The 10,183-nt window shown below is 42.2% G+C and overlaps 1 protein-coding gene across 1 annotated transcript; it reads left to right on the top strand.

Annotated features, from left to right (window-relative positions):
* The first annotated feature begins 9,238 nt into the window (after positions 1 to 9,238).
* LOC125165834 (olfactory receptor 2G6-like) lies at positions 9,239 to 10,183 on the top strand. Its single transcript, XM_047859231.1, has one exon. The coding sequence runs from the start codon at positions 9,239 to 9,241 to the stop codon at positions 10,181 to 10,183; it is 945 nt and encodes a 314-aa protein (XP_047715187.1).

The following is a 10,183-nucleotide window of genomic DNA, read 5'->3' as shown; positions in this document are numbered from 1 at the left end:
TCAGCAGCTCTCCCTCCCTTTGTCCTCCAGCCTTCCCACTTTCCGAGCAGAGCTGCTAACTTATGTCCTCCCAGACGCTAAGTCGCGCTTGCTGTCGGAACACAGTCTGCCCGGCCCCTCCGCTTTTGCAAGCCAGACTCGGGGGCTCTGCTTGGCCGGCGGGCCGCCCCTCCGTCTCAGCTCCCTCCCGCCAGTCTGTGGAGTGCCACCGCCTCGCCGCCCTTCCTACCCTCTTCCGTGGGCCTCTCGTCTGTGCTTGGCTTCAGCGACTCCATTCTGCTAATCCTCTGGCGGTTTTCTGGGTTTTAGGCAGGTGTAGGTGGAATCTAAGTGATCAGCAGGACGCGCGGTGTGCCCAGAGTCCTCCTACGCCGCCATCTTGCCGTGTGACTCCAACATTCTTAATAAATAATGAACATCATTCATTATCAGGGAAATGCAAATCAAAACCACAATGAGATACAACCTCACACATGTCACAGTGTCTGAAATGAACAAGTCTGGAAACAACAGATGTTGGTGAGGATGCAGACAAAGGGGAAGCCTTTTGCACTGCCGGTGGGAATGCAAACTGGTGTAGCCACTCTGGAAAACAGGATGGACTGTCCTCAAATAATTCAAAATAGAACTACCCTATGACCCAGCAATTGCACTACTGGTTATTTTCTAAAGAATACAAAACTGCTGACTCAAAGGGGGTACGTGCACCCCAATGTTTAAAGCAGTACTATCAATAATAGCCAAATTATGGAAAGAACCCAAGTATCAATTGACTGATGAACAGAGAAAGAAGATATGGTATATACACACACTGTGTCTGACAGCTTTTTAAAAAATAATTCTCAGGATGCCTGGGTGGCGTCACCAGTTAAGTGTGCACCTCTTAATTTAGGCTCAGGTCATGATCTCACAGCTGAGTCCCATGTTGGGCTCTGTGTTGACAGCATGGAGTCTGCTTAGGATTCTCTCTCTCCCCCTCTCTCTCTGCCCCTCCCCTACTTGTGCTCTCTGCCTCTCTCCAAACAAATAAATAAACTGAAAAAAAAATATTCTCTTCTTGGAGCGCCAGGGTGGTTCAGATGGTTGAGTGTCCCACTCTTGTTTTCAACTCAGGACATGGGTTCCCCAGGGTTGTTGGATCAAGCCCTGCATTGGGCTCCATTTTCATCATGGAACCTTCTTAAAATTTTCTCTCTCTCTTTCTCCTTCTGCCCTTCTCCCCTACTTGCACTCTGTCTCTTTCTAAAATAAAAATAAATTAATGAATTAATAAAATAAATTAAAAAAATAATTTTCTTGCTTTGAATTGAGATACAATTAGCATAACATTATATTAGTTTCAGGGATACAATATGATTCGATAATTGTGTTGGTTGCAAAATGATCACCACAATAAACATAATTAACATCCATCACCATAAACATCTAATAAATTATTTTTATGATGAGAAATTTTCACATTACTCTTTTAGCAACTTTCATATAGGCAATACAATATTATTAACTCTTGTCACCACGATGTACATTATACCTTTATGACATTGATTTTGTAACTGGAAGTTGATAGATTTTGACCCCTTTTACCCATGATGCTCACCCCCACCCTCCTACCTGGCAAGGAGCAATCCGTTAAAAATCTTCTCTGTATCTATCAGCACTGGTTTTTAAAACTTCCTTAGATATGTGAGAATATACACTATTTGTCTCTATTTCTCTGTTTGATTTATTTCACTTGGTGTAGTGCATTCAAGATTCACCGATCGAGCAGCAGATGGCAAAATGTCCTTTTTTATGGCTAAATAATATCGCGTTGTATATAGATACCACATCTTTGTTTCTTTTTAATTTAAATTTTAGTTAGTTAACTTACAGTGCAATATTAGTTTCAGGAGTAGAATTCAGTGATTCATCACTTACATACAACACCCAGTACTCATCAGAACAAGTGCTCTCCTGATACCCATCATCTCTCTAGCCCATCCCCACCCACCTTCCCTCCATCAATGCTCAGTTTGTTCTCTATGGTGAAGAGCCTCTTGTGGTTTGTCTCCCTTTATTCTCTTCCCACCCCTTCCCATATGTTCATCCGTTTTCTCTCTTAAATTCCACTTCTGAGTGAAATCATATGGTACTTCTCTTTTTCCGATTTATTCCACTGAGTGTAATACATTCTAGTTCCATCTACATCACTGCAAATGGAAAGATATCATTATTTTTGATGGCTGAGTGATATTCCATTGTGTGTGTGTGTGTGTGTGTATATATATATATATATATATATATATATATATATATACATATACATACATACAATGTCTTCTTTATCCACTCACCTATCAATGGACACACCTGTTAGAATGGCTAGAATCAAAAAGACAAGAGACAAATAGTGGTGGCCAGGATGTGGAGAAAGGAACCCTTGGGCACTGTTGTTGGGAACATAAATTGGTGTAGCCCCTGTGGAAACAGTAGGCTGGGTCCTCAAAGATTTAAAAACAGAACTACCATATAATCCAGCAATCCCACTCCTGGGCTTTTATCCAAAGGAAATGACTCATTATCTGAAAGAGATGTCTGCACTCCCATATTCATAGCAGTATTATTCACTATCCCAAAGTATGGAAACAACCTAAGTGTCCACCGCGGAATGAATGCATAAAGAAATTGTGGTGTGTATATACAATGGAATATCATTCAGCCTTTAACAAAGAGGAAATCTGGTCATTTATGACAACATGGATGCACCTGGAGGACATTAAGCTAAGAGAAATAAGCCAGACAGAGAAAGACAAATACCACGTGGTATCCTTCACATGTAGGAGGGAAAAAGTACAACTCATAGAAACAGAATAATAAAAAAGTGTCTCCAGGGGCTGGGGAATGGGAGGGGGGAATAAAGAGAAGTTGATAAAATGGTACAGACTTTCAGTTATAAGACAAAAAAGGTCTGGTGATCTAACATGTAGCACGGTGACTATCGTTGGTACCACTGTATTGTATAGAGAATAGAACTTAAATGTTCTCACACAGAAGCAAAAAGATAAACATAAAGATGGATGTGTTAATTAACTCAATGGGCAAATCCTTTCACAAGGTATATGTGTAACATCATGCTGTACATGTTAAAAATCTTAGTTTTATTTGTCAATTATACCTCCTTAAAGGTGAGGGGGGAAAAGACGAATGTTTTTGGTAACAAACAGCAGGTTTTAAACAGCACATTTAAGAAGCATTATAGCAAAAGGTTATGTATTGGGGATATGAAATTTTTTGCATAATAAAAACCACTTATTAAAAATTACACAGAAAAAGAACGTGATCCTTGAACAATGTCTTGAATTAGTAATGGAACATGGTGTATGGGAAAATAGGACAAGAGAGTACCTTTCAAATGAAGCAAAGCAGTAGAATCATAAATGCATAATAGAATGCTGGCCCCAAGCTGATATGGTGTATCCAGTGGTTAATACATTGTGAGTTTCTTCCCACAACTAGAGGGTCCATAGAATAAATACAACTTCATATGTTAAAGGTGTGCCTTTTATTTAATCTTGGAGTCAATGGTTGCCATAACGTTTTTTAAGCAAAGATTGATGTGGTTGTGTTGTTTGAGGAAAAATAATTCAGATAATGCTGTAGAAGGTTAGAGTTGGTTTGGTTCGAAGATTGCTTAAGAAATAAATGGTTTGGGCAAGGATACAAAGATCTTACTGACACATGGATAACAAGTGACAAATGTGTGCTGGAGAGTGAATGTATTCTAAAAACATGTCGGAGAGAATGAACAAGGATTAAGTTCAGTGTTTGGATGAAAATGGAGGGAAGAATCAAGAATACTTAAGGGGAGGGGTGCTGGAGTGGCTCAGTTGGTTAAGTGTCTGACTCTTTGTTTTGGCTCAGCTCATGATCCCATGGTCCATGAGATCAAGCCCTGCACTGGGTTCTGTGCTGACGGCATGGAGCCTACTTGGAATTCTCCTGCTCTCCCCCTCTTCCCCTTCCTAGCTAATGCTTTATCTCTTTCAATCAAAATAAATAATTTAATTAAAAAAATAAGAGTTCAGGGGGTTCTCACTGAGGTTACTGAGAGTTTGGTATAGAGTCTGAAATCCTAACCTGTAGAAAATTGTTGTTTTCAGAACATGAAACATCAGAAATTTTAGAGTTCACAAATAATCCACAAGTATATAGCCAAGATTCCATTTGCTTTAGGATGGAACTCAAGAGGGGGTGTAAACTGTGAATGTGGATTGCAGATTTATTGACAAAGATTTCTAGATAGATGGTAGTTCAAGCCATGGAAATGGCAATGTATCTCAGGAACAGTGTAGAGACAGAAGAGAAGAAAGGATAGAATGTTAGGAAATCAAAACATTGAAGTTTGTGCCCAGGGAGAAAGAAATGAGAATCAAGGGCCCACAAAATAACAGGAAAAGAGAGAGAAGCCAATGGACAGCACAGTTTCATGAAGGAGGGGACATGCTTAACGCCATACTATACCAAGTAAGACAACGGTGATCTCATCTGCTTTGTGCAATGGAAGAACAGTAAAGGTTTTACAGAAAACCGTTTCAACAGAGTGGTAGGGGGAGCAGGAACAAAGAACATTTGGAAGTGATGATAGAAGGAGAAAAAGCATCAATACTCTGTGTCCGGTCACAAAAAGATGAAATTAATGGAAGAGGACAGCTAGAAGTAAATGGGGCAGAGAGACGGTCTTAAGTCCAATTTTATTTTTCTCATAGGATAGAAGAGCATATGTTTAGATGACGAACAAACAGATAGTGGGATATAAGAAGTTGAAGAACAAAGAGATATAACAGGGTAAAAACTTTTCATAAAGTTGGAAGGTAATAGAGTTGATTACACCATTGGAAAATAATTTTCTTCAGTGACTCAGTAACAAAGAAAGGATATGACTAACATGAGGGGGAAAGGCTCAGGAATTTCCTCTTCTAAGTAGGAAAAGATGACAGTTCTGAAAACAAGGGGGGGACTCTAAAGACTGGCCCTGGGGATATAATGTACAGTATGGGAGCTACAGTAAATAACACTATCTTGTATACTTGGAAATTGCTAAGAGAAGAGATCTTAGGAGTTCTCCTCACAAGAAAAAAAGGCCACTATGTGCAGGAATATGTTACCCAGACTTCTTGTGGTGATCATTCCACAATATATACCAGGATCGAATCATTACGTTGTATGCCTCAAACTAAAAGTACGTTGTATGAAAATTGTACCTCAACTTGTACCTCAAAATTGTACCTAACAAAAAGTAGTCTAACCAATAGTATTAAATAGTATTGGTAAATGGAAGTTAAGAAGAGACAGTCGTTTCACTCCTAGTCAATTTGGTGGGAAAAGATTGACTACCTGCTCATCTCCAGAGCCTCCCTTCCTCTTTGGCTGCCTCTGGGGAGCCAAACTCTGTATACTTCGACTGAGGCTAATGAGTTACATTGGGCAGGACCCTCCTGGGGCCACTAAAAATACACACATCCTCAGTCCCTAGAGCACGTACTTTGACTTTGGTTGCTTACAAAAAAACATCCCTCAGATATAATATTAGCCCTTTCATTCATGGGCAGATTCCAAAGTGTGTTTAGCTGCAGGCCCCACTGTCCATGCTAAACTACACCTCCTCGCATGTGCCAAAACACTCTGTAATGAGTGGACAATCTTCCAGGTAAACCCTGGGGATGACAGAACCTATGCTAACAGTAATGATGGAGAGAAGCGTTACTACCTTGAACAGAGCCTGAGCAGTGAGTAATTGTGTCTGCCCTTGCCTCTCAGATTCGCCATTTTCAAGGTTTGTCCTGTTGAAAGTTGCCATATTGTAAATTCACGAATCTGTTTTTATTCTAAGGGTTCTGTTCTACCTATTAGATCCCCTAACACTTTCCTACAGATCAATGACCACACACCACTGGGAAGTGTCTAAGTGCCCTAGCTTTCACGGGGACAGTGGTCATATACTTTCACCTGCAGGACCTTCACTCTCCCATCCATATGCTAATCTCTTCACTTCATACAACTGTAGTGGTTCTTCAAAGACCAGTGGCTGCTTCCAAAAGTTAGGTGGATATCTGTAATCTTTGTTATTCTTCCTTGGAAGGAGAGGCCATGCTCTTACTCTAACACTCATTCGAATGTTACTAAGAAGATGTGAGATTCTTTCCTTTGCTGCCGATTCCTTACACCCAGGAAGTTGATGGTGCTGCCTGCAGAACTGGTGTCTGTGGGTGAGTTGCTCTTTCCTGACAGTAACTTCTAGATGGAGGAGCAATGTGACCTCCAGGTTAGCTGATTACCACTTCACTGGAGAGTGAAAGACTGTAATTGTTTTCTCTTCCAGCTCAAACCAAATGCTCGGTGGCAGATCCCACAAGCATGGCATCTGTGTTTATGTTTCAGATCTGTGAGTGTAACAAACAGGTCTATAGGACAATTGCCTTCATTGGATATTCATGCCAGATACGGGGAGTCAGTGTTTCCTACTACTGTAGGCTTCTGCTCCAGGAATAAGAGAATACGAGAACTTGAAATCAGATAGAACTCATACCTGCATCTTGGTCTTACCACTTCATGCGGGTATTTATTTATAATAAAGAACTGTTATCATTTCACAGGCATCTGTGCATTCTACTATGGCTATTGGGTTGAATTGTGACATTTGCAAACCTCCCCCACCAGAAAAGTGGTTGAAACCCTAAACCTCAGTTCAGATTAATATGGGACTTTATGTGAAAACAATTTTCTGCAAACATATTCAAGTTCAAATGAGGTTACACTCAATCAGGGCATGCTCTAACACAAAGTGACTCGTATTTCTATAAGAAGGACAGAGTAGACAAGTGAAGGAGAATGCCATCTGCCTACAGAGGCAGTAGTTGAAATCCTGCAGCCACAACTCAAGGAAATCCCAAAACTGCCAGCAAACAAGCCACCAGAGACTAGAAGAGTCCAAAGATGTATATTCTCCCTGACAGGTTTCAGAGGTCCCGCCAATATCTTTGTGTTGGACTTGTGTCCTCCTGACATATGAGACAGTGCATTCCTGCTGTCCTGAGGACAGACCTGGTTAGTGGAGCTTGGTTATCAAGACTAGGAAAATAATACAGCATATGGAAATTCATGTGAAAATGTCTATGTCAACTTAATTCTTCCCTTCTAGGCACAATGCATTTTACACGCTTCTTAGCAGAATATATGTTTTCTTGGTTCTGATCAGTTTCTCTGCATCACTGAGAAGAACAAAATTATTGAGAATCAAGTTCTTGGCTGAGTGATGAGCTGTTTTGTTGATCTCCCAGAAATATTGTAAACCCTGTGGGAGCCTTCTTCTGGGCACCACGATGGCCTGCAGAAGCCCCTTCTCTCACCCTTACAGCACATGGATAGAGGGAAGAAGCAGAGGTAAGCCCCAAAAACATGTGACAAATTCTACTGACTAGTGCCCTTTGTATGATTCTGGATATTTGGGACCAAGGCCTGATCATGTGGAAGATATAGACGTTAAGAGCCATGCTGTTGCTACAGACAAGCAAGGACTGAGGAGGCTTCTTCAGTATGAGACAATGGATCTTTTGGAACATAAATCTCCCAGGGTTCGACAAAGAGCTACAATCATCATATCTCCTATTTCCTATTGAAAGCTAGAAACATCATGTCATTTATTTGAAGGGGACAGTTGGGGTGGGAGAGTAGTCTTGAGAATCTCAAAGCTTATTACTGGTAGACTTATACTTATGATCCTGGTATTCTGTTTCTTACTTTATTGCATCTTTAAACTTATTTTCTCAAATTCATTATACCCTTCAGCAACACAGCAACAAGAGCCAAAGAAGCAGTGAAAGGATTTAGGAATAAAAGGATAAATGGACCAAGAATCCTAAAGGAAGCATAATAGAGAGGTGACCGGAGCTCCTCTTGGCTCATCATTGATTTTGCTATTAGAAAAGTTACTTTTAAAAATATAGAGTTCTGCAAGTTTTCATACAACATAGCATTTGGGGAAATTTCCTAGAATTTGAATAATCAAGACTATCTACTGGTTGTTCAGGATTTCCTTTGCTTTGCTAAGGTCTCTGAGTTTCTATAAACCCTAGACTCATTTTCAATAACGTGTTCAAGTTCATAATCTTCTTGACTATTCTGATTCATTCAACAAAGACTGTTTGTGACTCTAGTAAATGCCAGATTCTTTTCCATCACTTTATGAGTTATAACTCTTCTCCAGGTTGTATTTATTATTAAGCTTGCCTCACGGTGCGAAGGGTGAAGGGAGGTTATTTCTAAGAGCAAGCCCAATGATTTTGGTAAAAAACAGAATGATTCCTACGAGGTTGATATTTATAGGAAGTACAGACTGAGATGCTGATAAAATATTTCTCCACTATACTAAAAAAGTTTGAAAGGGAGTTGTAATGTGAGACAAAAGAAAATGAAACATTGGATTGATGATTTCCTGACATTTTACTGAAATTGCTGTCAGTGATAATTAGTCAGGCTTAGTCATCCTGCAAAGTGAACACTGGGCACGATGAATTCTTCAATCATTTCCAATAGATGCTTCCCAATCATAACCACGATTTCAGGCTCCATCCCCAGCGTTCATTAGTTTATGCATCAAAATGTATTGTTCCCCTTGTATAAAATTGGTAATGGTAAATTTCTCTATGCACTTTCAGAAAACATATTTTTTTATCCCCATAAATTAGAAGTAGGGAATCCAGATGCAGGTATTTCAATTCTTGATGGCATACAAACATAGAGGGAAGGGACAGTGCAAATTTGCACCTTACTCAGAATGACTAGATTAATTTTTTTGAGAAACTACAGTTACCTTCAGTGTTCATGCATTCACGAAAAGACAGTGTCCCTGCTGGTAAAGAACCCATGTTGTGGAGTCAGTCTGAACCCTGGTGACTGCCCCTGGGAAACTTACTGAACCTCCTTCACACTCACTTCACTCATCTAGTCAACAGAGATCAGGAATGTGCCAACCTCAGCAGTCATTGGGAGAAAGTGCACCCACGTCCAGGGCAGTGCCTGAAACACAGAAGATGCTCCCATTCAGGGGCTGTTTATCACCCCATCGCTCCCCAACAAGGAAGGGTGTGTGCAAACTCTCAGGCCTCCACCCAGATTCCATGGGCCCACTCTGGGAAAACAGGGCTGGACTGAAGCTGCAAGAGAAACCAGGGAGTCCTGCTAACTGTGCAGACTGAGCGCCATGGAAAGAACGAATGGCAGCACCTCCTCAGGATTCCTCCTCCTGGGCTTCTCTGACAGGCCTCAGCTGGAGACGCCTCTCTTTGTGGTCATCCTGATGGGCTACGTCCTGAGCTGTCTAGGCAATGGCACCATTATACTCCTGTCGCTGTGGGACCCTCGCCTGCACACCCCCATGTATTGCTTCCTCTCCAACCTCTCTTTCATGGACCTGTGTCTGACCACCTGCACCGTCCCTCAGACTCTGGCCAACCTCAAGGGGCGGGACAAGACCATCACCTATGGCGGCTGCGTGACCCAGCTCCTCATCGCCCTGGGGCTCGGGGGCGTGGAGTGTGTGCTCTTGTCGGTCATGGCCTATGACCGCTACGCCGCCGTGTGCCGCCCACTGCACTACCTGACCATCATGCACCCGCAGCTCTGCCTGCACCTGGTGCTCACTGCTTGGCTCACAGGGTTCGGCAACTCGGTGCTACAGACGGCCCTGACCATGACCCTGCCCCTGTGCGGGAGAAACCAGGTGGACCATTTCTTCTGTGAAGTGCCGGTGATGCTCAAGCTGGCCTGTGCCGACACCTCCTTCAACGAGGCTGAACTCTTTGCAGTCAGTGTCTTCTTCCTCGTGGTGCCTCTGTCGCTCATCTTAGTGTCCTACGGCCACATCACCAGGGCCGTCCTAAAGATCAAGTCGGCCCAGGGCAGACGGAAGGCCTTCGGAACCTGCGGTTCCCACCTGATGGTGGTGGTCATCTTCTTTGGCACACTCATCTCCATGTACCTCCAGCCTCCCTCCAGCTACTCGCAGGATGTCAACAAGAGCATTGCTCTCTTCTACACTCTGGTGACTCCCCTACTGAATCCCCTCATTTACACTCTGAGGAACAAGGAGGTCAAGGGGGCACTGAGGAGACTGGTGAGAGGAACCGCAGGCTCCAGAGGGAGCTAA

The sequence above is a fragment of the Prionailurus viverrinus genome, chromosome B2 (genome assembly GCF_022837055.1).
Source record: "Prionailurus viverrinus isolate Anna chromosome B2, UM_Priviv_1.0, whole genome shotgun sequence".
Lineage (NCBI taxonomy): Eukaryota > Metazoa > Chordata > Mammalia > Carnivora > Felidae > Prionailurus > Prionailurus viverrinus.
This window is presented reverse-complemented; position numbering and strand designations above follow the sequence as displayed.